General features: G+C 48.7%; 1 protein-coding gene across 1 annotated transcript; it reads left to right on the plus strand.

The window, feature by feature from the left end:
• On the plus strand, positions 1-9,091 carry LOC127591190 (uncharacterized). Its single transcript, XM_052051080.1, has 22 exons — positions 1-445; positions 985-1,137; positions 1,231-1,651; positions 2,181-2,481; positions 2,809-2,883; positions 3,167-3,323; positions 3,494-3,606; positions 3,698-3,751; positions 3,813-3,931; positions 4,011-4,158; positions 5,114-5,235; positions 5,308-5,467; positions 5,623-5,729; positions 5,823-6,034; positions 6,343-6,490; positions 6,926-7,063; positions 7,343-7,479; positions 7,630-7,749; positions 7,836-7,934; positions 8,026-8,136; positions 8,341-8,452; positions 8,531-9,091. The coding sequence occupies exons 1-22, from the start codon at positions 124-126 to the stop codon at positions 8,781-8,783; spliced, it is 3,582 nt and encodes a 1,193-aa protein (XP_051907040.1). The 5' UTR covers positions 1-123; the 3' UTR covers positions 8,784-9,091.
• The last annotated feature ends 38 nt before the right edge of the window (positions 9,092-9,129 follow it).

The following is a 9,129-nucleotide window of genomic DNA, read 5'->3' on the forward strand; positions in this document are numbered from 1 at the left end:
CTGCATTCAAAGACTTCCCCCGGGACCACTTGACTTCAACCAGCTCACGGATGGGACCGCAGGAGCAAGCCTGCAACATTTCCTCACCACAGCGTTGAGTCACCCAAAAAAAGTGGCAAGTGAATGGAGTCGGGCAAGAACACCAAAACGGGCGTCCTCTCATGGACTCCCGCTCCCAAGTGCGTCTCACCCGCCACTTCTGAAACGTCGGAAGATGCGTGGGATGAGGAGGAAGAACAAGATGACGACTTTTACGCTCAGATGGAGGAGAATGGCATCATTGGGTTGACACTGGTGGATGACCCGCGCGATGCAGAATGTAACGGAACCTCATCTCGTGGACCCGCCACCCCGGAAGGTCTCGCTATCTGCGTGGTACCGGATATGCCACCTGATGAGCTCTGCTCCACCCTCGATGAACATCTTGAAGATGTACTGTCACCCTGTGAGTCATTAAACGCCTGTAACTTGGTACCGTGCGCAAACATAACCGATACTTTGCTACAGTATATATTTACATTTAATGGGCGGCCCGGTAGTCCAGTGGTTAGCACGTGGGCTTCACAGTGCAGAGGTACCGGGTTCGATTCCAGCTCCGGCATCCCTGTGTGGAGTTTGCATGTTCTCCCCGGGCCTGCGTGGGTTTTCTCCGGGTGCTCCGGTTTCCTCCCACATTCCAAAAACATGCGTGGCAGGCTGATTGGACGCTCTAAATTGTCCCTGGGTGTGAGTGTGAGCGTGGATGGTTGTTCGTTTCTGTGTGTGCCCTGCGATTGGCTGGCAACCGATTCAGGGTGTCCCCCGCCTACTGCCCGAAGACAGCTGGGATAGGCTCCAGCACCCCCCGCGACCCTAGTGAGGATCAAGCGGCTCGGAAGATGAATGAATGAATACTACTGTACTGTATTTATTTATTGAAAACTGCAATACTTGCAAAACTTACCGGCATTTTCTTCAACTGCATTTTTATTTATTTTTTAATAGTCTGCGATGACGTTTGCGTCTTAAAAGAACGAGGACATCATCAGGCCAAGGCAAACGAGAGGGAGACGCCAAAAGGGCGGAAGACGGAGCAGCGCTTCTCCGAGCGGGACTCGCAATTTGACACGGCTCAGGGGGAGAGAGATGGAACAGAAGGTGAGTGGACTTTGCGAAACGGACCCGTCAACAATAGCAAAGAGTCAGAAAGGAGCAGTGAGCGCCAATTTTGTGAGTCTCCATCCTCGATAGTGGAAGCCAATGGAGATTGCAAACCTCGGTGTCCAACACAGCGGGCTTCTTCTCGTCCAACGCTTCCCATGTTCTCTCACCTGTGCCGTTTTACTTTGGAGGAAATGGCCGCTGCTCCAGGGATCGCGAGTGAAACCGTTCCAGACATGTGCTTTACGGACTTTCCAGACACTCACAGCCTCATGAGCTGCGTGTCCAGCCTTCACCATCAAGAAAGCTCTGAAGAAGAAGAAGACCAAGAAGATGCTCTCTCTGCTCAACCACAGAGCAGTGAGAATTCACAGACTGGTCTTAAAAAACCCGCCCCCTCACCGGGGCCGCGGTCGCAGCCCCGTCATGACGCGGCACTTCCACGGACCAGTTCTTACGACAAACCAAAGGAAGATTGCCATCACGCTCCCAGAAGAGCGGACGAATGCAGGTAATTCAACGACAAAGCGCTGCCTTGAGATTATTTGTCAAAATAACTGTCAGCCAAATATTTTACGATTAGCTAACGTATAAAATGACTTGTCCGCATATTCAACAAAGAAATAAGACTCGACCAATTGTTTTGGCGCTAACAACTCTTTGGCTTTGTTGCGCTAGCTAACATTGTCCCATAAATGTCAAGAATTTATCATATACTTGCTCCAACTTGTATTTGTGTTTTAGTGCCCCCCCCCACCCCCCAAAATACGACTTGTGCTCTATTTTTATTTGGCGACAGACGGTGAAGTCGGCACATTTTATACCAAGCAGCAGAGTGGAAGTTTTATGTTACTTTCAACATAAATAGCTTTGTCTTCCATTACGCTAGCAAATGCTAATTAGCATCTCGGTTGAAGTGAGACGGGAGAGTCTTTTGATTTATTAGCGCAACCAACGCTACAAATTCAACTCGCATCTCAAGGTGGCGCCGTCCATGAATGTCTTTTAAGGATGAAACCCTGTTGTTGTTGTTGTTCCAGAAAAGCCTACCCAAATCACGGGGTTCCAGATTTGTCCAAAGTAAAGCCGAGGGTGTCTTTCCCGAAAGGGGATTACAAGCCTCCCAAGAGCAGATGGTCTTCCAAGAATCCTCCCAAGTCCCTGACGCCGGAGGCCCCCGTTGTCTTTAAATCTCCCGCTGACATCGTTAAAGAAGTTCTGCTGAACACGACCGACGGACCTCAGCCGCCATTAGACTTGAACAAAAGAACATCTGCCGGCACCGTGCCTCAAGAGTTCCTGTCCCAGCAGAAGGCCGGTATCCTGCTGGATCAGCTCCAGGTACAGCTGAGGAATAACGGGATGGGACGCCGTATGTCAGAGAAGCTGTTTGTCTTTACGCCCGGTCGCGTTGCTAAGATAAACGAAAAGTACGGCAGGTTGTCGCCCGCTCATTCATGCGGCCCCTTCAATGAAAGGCATCGTCTTCGTTTCTCTGACCCTTCTCCTCACGCATACTTTTAAAACACGCACCCCCCCCCCCCCCCCCCCGTTAGGACATTTTTCATCTCTGTCATTTTATATTGACATCACAAAAACATCTGTATACATATTTATTGACTTCTTTTTTTTTTTTTTTCTCCACGTTCTCGCTTCTCTGGCTGCAAGGAGGACCATGGCCGACTGCTGACCAAGTACGCCGAAGCGGCCAACACAATCGATCGCCTGCGGCTGGAAGCCAAGGTTTGATCATGTTGAACCGCCGTTCAAATGTGAATGAAAAGAGAAAAAAAAAAAACAATTGATCTGGGAAAGCAGCTCAAGGATTTGTAACAACTCCGTCGGGGTGTCGTCATTGATTTTCAGCGCCGTATGTCACAATTAGCATGAACCGTACTAGCTTACCAACTCGAGAGACGGAGCATTAGCTTAGTCGCGAAGGGAACTCTCGCGGATGTGAGGTCGGCGGACACGATTTTACCACGGCTGAGTGACGCCATTTTGTTTCCTTTCCATTTTCCACAAGGTGAACCTGTACTCTGAGCAGCAAATGCCCGCTCACGTCGTGCCATCGGGACAACACGCCGAGCCTTCAAAGTTCATGCGGCTGGACTTTCCTCAAGCTCAGAAAGCGCAGCCCGGCGCCGTTTCTCCTCCGCCGAGTGGACCCAGCACGCACATCAGTAAATTTGTCGGCATCCTCACTTCTGCTCTGACGCAGGATCTCGCACTCATGCAATGATGGCGATGCTTAAAAAAACAATACATACAGATGAACCCCGAGGCATTTTTTGGCCGCTTATCTCGTGGACGTGAACTTTAACATGAAGAATGTATTCCTTCCCTTGAACAGGAGCTTCCTCCAGCCTATTTTTATCTTCCTCCATTTCAAAGAGTTTGGAGTCGCCAGGCAATCGCAGGGTGGCGAATGCGCTCTTCGCACAGGCCGACAAGTTCCTCCAGCAGGTCGTCGACTTCTCATTTCTTGTTATGATGTCTTATGCGTGAGGGGGGTTCATTTTATAATGTGGCGTTTTGTTTTTTTTTCTCCCCCCAGCTCCAACATTTTGAGGAATTTCTGAAGAGCAAAATGCCTTTCCAAATGGTGAAGGTGAGACGAATTATTTGGTTGGCGGCTTGCACATATTCTCACTCGAGCGCTTCTGTTGTAGGGACTTGCACAACTTTATCAAGGACTGGACTCTTTGGAAAAGGGCTACCTGGCAGCCAGGAAAGAACACAAAGTCCAACAGCAGCAAGGGGCAGAGCACAGCCACTTTGACCCCAATCGGTAGGAGGACTGGATTCTATTTTCAGGATTTTTTTTTTTTGCTCAATTTTTACATGTTTGCGTCGCTTCTGTGTGTTAGCGAGCTGGAGGAGTTCATTTACCAATGTGGGCGGCATATGGACGAGCTGAAAGAGAGGGTGGATCGCAATTCCCGCGCTGCTGATTCTGCTCGTTCTCTTTCACCTGAAGACCCAAAATCCCCTGCGTGTGACGATTCTCACGTTGAGGTAACGTCGCCCTTCCCTGTCTCGACTAGATTAGTTTTTTTTTTTTTTAATTTTCTGGCCTGCGCCGTCTCACTCGCTCTTTTTGATGTGAGATGAGATGGAACATCTATTTGTGACATGTTATTTACTAAAGAGGGGGCCCGGTAGTCCAGTGGTTAGCACGTCGGCTTCACAGTGCGGAGGTGCCGGGTTCGATTCCAGCTCCGGCCTCCCTGTGTGGAGTTTACATGTTCTCCCCGGGCCTGCGTGGGTTTTCTCCGGGTGCTTCGGTTTCCTCCCACATTCCAAAAACATGCATGGCAGGCTGATTGGACGCTCTAAATTGTCCCTAGGTGTGAATGTGGGCATGGATGGTTGTTCATCACTGTGTGCCCTGCGATTGGCTGGCAAGCAGTTCAGGGTGTCCCCCGCCTACTGCCTGAAGACGGCTGGGATAGGCTCCAGCACCCCCCCTCCCGCGACCCTAGTGAGGATCAAGCGGTTCCGGAAAATGGATGGATGGATATTTACTAACGACGCCACATTTATTTAGGTTATTGTGCCCCCTGCTGTTAAATGTGAGAATTGCATTGAGTGGCAGGAAGTGGTTTGTGTTGATTAATTAGGAAGAAGTTAACGTCAGTTTGAGGAAAGAGACGGAAGCGTGAGTGGGCTTCAGTTTCTTCTAATCAACTCGTAAATTCCTGTTTAGAAGGCGAAATGGTATGTGGTCATGTCTATTGTGTGTGTTTTATGTTGTACATTATGCAATTGTAGATTTTTTTTTTTCACTAAGAAATTATGTTTTTTTTGCCTATCGCGGGTTCTTTTTGGGCTGTAACCGCCGCGATGAACGAGGGCTCACTGGACAAATAAACTTGCCTTGCCTTAATACCCCTTCTTCAGTTGTAATCAAAATTTGGCATGATTATCTTCATCAAGGCATTTTTTAAAAAATGTTTGTCCCTCCTTCCAGAGTCAACATACACCTTTGTCGCTTGATTCAGTCGATCTGACCAACAAGGAAGTTGGGCCGGGCAACGTGAATTCTTCCCACTTCAAGAAAAGATGCGATGAACAAGCCACAGACGTCGATCAGTAAGCGCAAACGCATTTGTTATTTTATGCTTTGTCTTCCGCTTCACGTTGCGCCGTGTTGCGTTGATGCAGGAGTGCAACCGCGCGTCTCACGCCAACTCCTGCCAGCAGCAGGAGGAGGAAGGAGGTTCGGAAGTCCTACAGCAGCAGTCAGTGCAGTCTGGCAGAAATCAGCGCATCAGAGAAGAGAAGCGCCAATCTGCAAACGGGAATGAGGAGAGTGCTTTCTCAGGTCAGCAGTGACCCGCCGACCTCATTCATTTAACGCCGGCCGCTTCTCTCAAATTGGGAGAAACGGCCGCGGCGGCCATTTTTGACTAAGTTGTGAAGGCGGACAGAAAATGGAGTCGAGTCGTATGTTAAATGATGTGCGCTGTGTTGAGGCAGGACGGGGGCATTTCTCCAGGAACCGACAGCGGCTTTGTTGGATCTGAGTGCAGTCATCAGATTTGGGCTGCAACTCACGACACTTGCCAGCAGAGAGCCTCAAAGCGGTGAGTAGGGCGCCTGACTTGACTTCTTTTCCGATTGTGTTTCCCCTCAGCTGCTTTTTTTTGTCGGTCCTCATTTGCTTCCCGTTGCGCCAGTGTTTCAGGGCCTGCAGAAGTCAGCTCAGTCAAGCCTCAGACCATCCGAACCTCCACACCATCTCGGGACTCCTCGCAATCGCACAGGCGCGCGTCACGCGAACCCAATGAATATTTCCAGCAGGCGATGAGGGGATCCTGTCCGGGGGAGCGCACGCAAAGGCAGCGGGTCCATCCTCAGACGTACTCAATCAGGACCGACAGTGAAATAAGTGAGTGGCCAGGCAGTTTCTTCTGGCCTTTGTTTATTTTGGTGTCGCCACGCGCAATGCCCAATTTGGCAGACACCCACGTCGGCGCAGCCCTCCCTCCCGCTCACAGGTCCTCTGGCCTGCACTCGCCCGTGATATTCTTAACATCGGGTCTAACCTGCCTCTGTGCGGAGTTACGCCGTGCACTTTGCATGATTTACACCAGTCACAAAAATATCTTTCAAATATTTTAACATTAATCATAATGAATATATCACTCATTTTAACCATGAATGAAGACTCCTTGCTGCCTTTTGTCTCCCCCCCAGCCCATCCTGTGTCTGACGACATACAAAGTGATCAGTATGAAGAAACCCTCCTCCCCTGTTCCTCCCCAAGCTCCTCCTGCTCCACTGTCCGTCATCACCATAGCGACTCTCTGAAAACGCTGAGGTCCAGTGAGAGGGTGACTTGCAAGTGAGTGTGACGCAGCGGCTGCCGTGACGACAACGAACGGCTGCGCAAACAAAGCATCCCTCCCGCCGGACATTTAGACGCAGGACTTTTTGAAACCATTTGTTTGTCGATTAGTCTTGACAGCTCATGAAATGCTTTTGCTGACGGAGCCCTTTTTTTTTTTTGCAAAACTTCCAACGTTATTTCGTGTATTTTAATTTCAGGCCTGGCTGCTAATGCGTTGGGTTACGTATGAAGAGGTAGCCTACTCTTGTTTTGGCCCCCGCATGGTTTGGTGTGGAATAACTCATGTGTGCCAAGGTTGACACGCACGGATTGATTTGGGCGCTGTCATCTCTTGAGTGTTTGCGCTCATATTTTCTGCGCTTTTATTGACCTTTGACATGGGTATTGCACTTTCTACTAGATGTGACTTTCAACTTGTGTTCTTCATAGTGAGTCCAGCCAGGCTTCGCAGTCCTTCAAGTGCACCGCGCCAGCACACATAGGGGAGAGTCCCACCTCGAAGCCCCTTTCTGGAACTAATTCCACTCAAGGCAACTGTACGCAACACAGAACCTCACATGCCCTCAGGTTGGTTCATTTCCTCACAGTAGGGGTGCTTTTTATCCCATATTGACAGTCATCTGTTCCAAATGTAACATCATGATTTTTCCCCGCCTTTTATCTTTTTTCTTTTCTTTCATTCCAAATGAAGGCACCACGTGAAAAGTCTTGCAATGATATGGTCTGGTCTTTACACCATTGATAAATGACCAGCCAAGCCCTCAATGCTGGACATTGCGCTTATATTTGTAGAATAAACCGATCATCCGTTATCCTTCTGGGCATGACTACAAATTGTTGCCTTAGGTGTCGAGACCACTCGAGCGATGTCAGTAGAAGCAGCAGGAAGAAATGGTCCATCGATGGCAATGAGGTGGAGAAGGTGACGAGACGCACAGCCAGAAAAAGATTGACCCACAAACAACAAACACGACGTGACACAAGTATGTTTATCCGCGATAACACTCTACCCTTAATTCCTCAACGTTCAAGGTCTTTTTGTACATGTTCTATTATCGTGTTATTCAATGCACCACCATTCAACACGATCACCCATAAGTGATGATTTTTTTTTTTTTTTTTTAACGTTTCAGCAACTGCGACAGAGGACGAAAATGCTGCGCAGCGACTTCTGGTGTCAAGATCCACCCAAACATCTATTGCAGCAACTGACATCCAACTTTCATACGCAAGTGACCAAGTCCAGCACATAAGTAAGAAGATGTGTTTAAAAACTCATTGCCAAGCCAGGAGAATATATTTCCAGGATTGCATGACATCTGATTTGTATGTTTTGCAGAGCGGGATAATGCAGAGCGCGCAGACGACAATGATGGCCGGACAAGCGGAGTTCTTCCTTGTTCTCAGTGTTTGTCACATCACAAAGTGTCTCCTGAAAGTAAAGCAGCAACCCGTCGCCACTCTTGTCTTTTGTCTCCGCGAATCGACCGATGCTCTTTGACTTGTCGCTTTTCATTGTGGTTGCTTAGAACCTTCGGAACAAGCAGGTGGCCACCGAGAGCCCGCCCAGTTCTGTTCCTGTCATTGTCATCGCTGTCACCATTGTAGACATTCTGAAACCAAGACGGCCAATGAGCAAGGTTAGGAGGCCACGAGGTTGTGTTTTTGTGTTCAATAAAAACCATGACTGTAAAGGGGGTGAGGAGCATCAGGTGGGACATTTACCAGACAAATCCATATTCGGCCTCCTCCGAGAGATGAATTTGAATCGAACAAAGAGTACTGCGTGTTGTTTCAGTGAGTCAAAGTATTAGTGGGAGTATCTGACATCCTCCATTTCACAGACTGTTGCAGAGACTCAAACACCTCCAAGATCTCCAGCTGCACACCATCGGAGTCTCCCAACAAAGCGGCACCACCTGCCGTCTGCCCGTCATTGTGTCCTACACCGTTACTGTAAGCGGCATGTCCAATTGACCAATTTATTCATGAGAGCTGTAACATGTGACTTGATGACTGTTTTGTTACTTTTAGCCTGTATCTCCAACCTCAACCCGTCCACGTGTGCACCAACAACACGGGCTCTCCCTCAAAGGTGGACAGTAGCAAAGAAGAGGAGAGGTTGCGCCCCTCGCCGTGCGTTGTTCCGGAACGCTCTGTGGATGACGCCCTCCTTGCTGCGCAGAAGATAAAAGACGTGTCAAAACGCATGGTGCGTTCACTGACAGCAGGCATGCGCTCGCTGGAGCGACTCTCCAAGTCCCGCTCCAATTCCAACTCGGACTGACTAGTTCCCAGAGCCCGCCTGGTGCAGGCGCAGTGACTTCTCACAAAACGTTTTACACGATATAACAGCAGTATAAAGGTTACACAATTTGTGAAATACGGATTATTGTGTGATCAATATTGTACAGTGAGGTTATTTAGCAAAGTTGTGTAAATGAAGATGATGCCCATAAGTTTACTTTGGCCAGAAAACTAAAGTACCATCCAAGTATGAATACCCTTTACTTTTACACGAGCTATTCTTGTATTCTATCTGTCTACGAGTACTCTCTGTTAAATTATAAATTAAAACAATATGTTTTAACACTTTCGGTCCTAGTCATTAAATAATGGAGCCATGGCTGCCG

Source organism: Hippocampus zosterae, chromosome 18, assembly GCF_025434085.1.
Source record: "Hippocampus zosterae strain Florida chromosome 18, ASM2543408v3, whole genome shotgun sequence".
In the NCBI taxonomy this organism is placed as follows: Eukaryota; Metazoa; Chordata; class Actinopteri; order Syngnathiformes; family Syngnathidae; genus Hippocampus; species Hippocampus zosterae.

What these genes read in the sequence shown, in the direction of transcription:
- LOC127591190 (XM_052051080.1), top strand. Translation starts at nt 124, where the DNA reads ATGGAGTCGGGCAAGAACACCAAAACGGGCGTCCTCTCATGGACTCCC. An exon ending in CAAGCCACAGACGTCGATCA is followed by an intron (nt 5,236 to 5,307) that starts GTAAGCGCAAAC and finishes GCGTTGATGCAG; the next exon opens with GAGTGCAACCGCGCGTCTCA. An exon ending in TTGTGTCCTACACCGTTACT is followed by an intron (nt 8,453 to 8,530) that starts GTAAGCGGCATG and finishes TGTTACTTTTAG; the next exon opens with CCTGTATCTCCAACCTCAAC.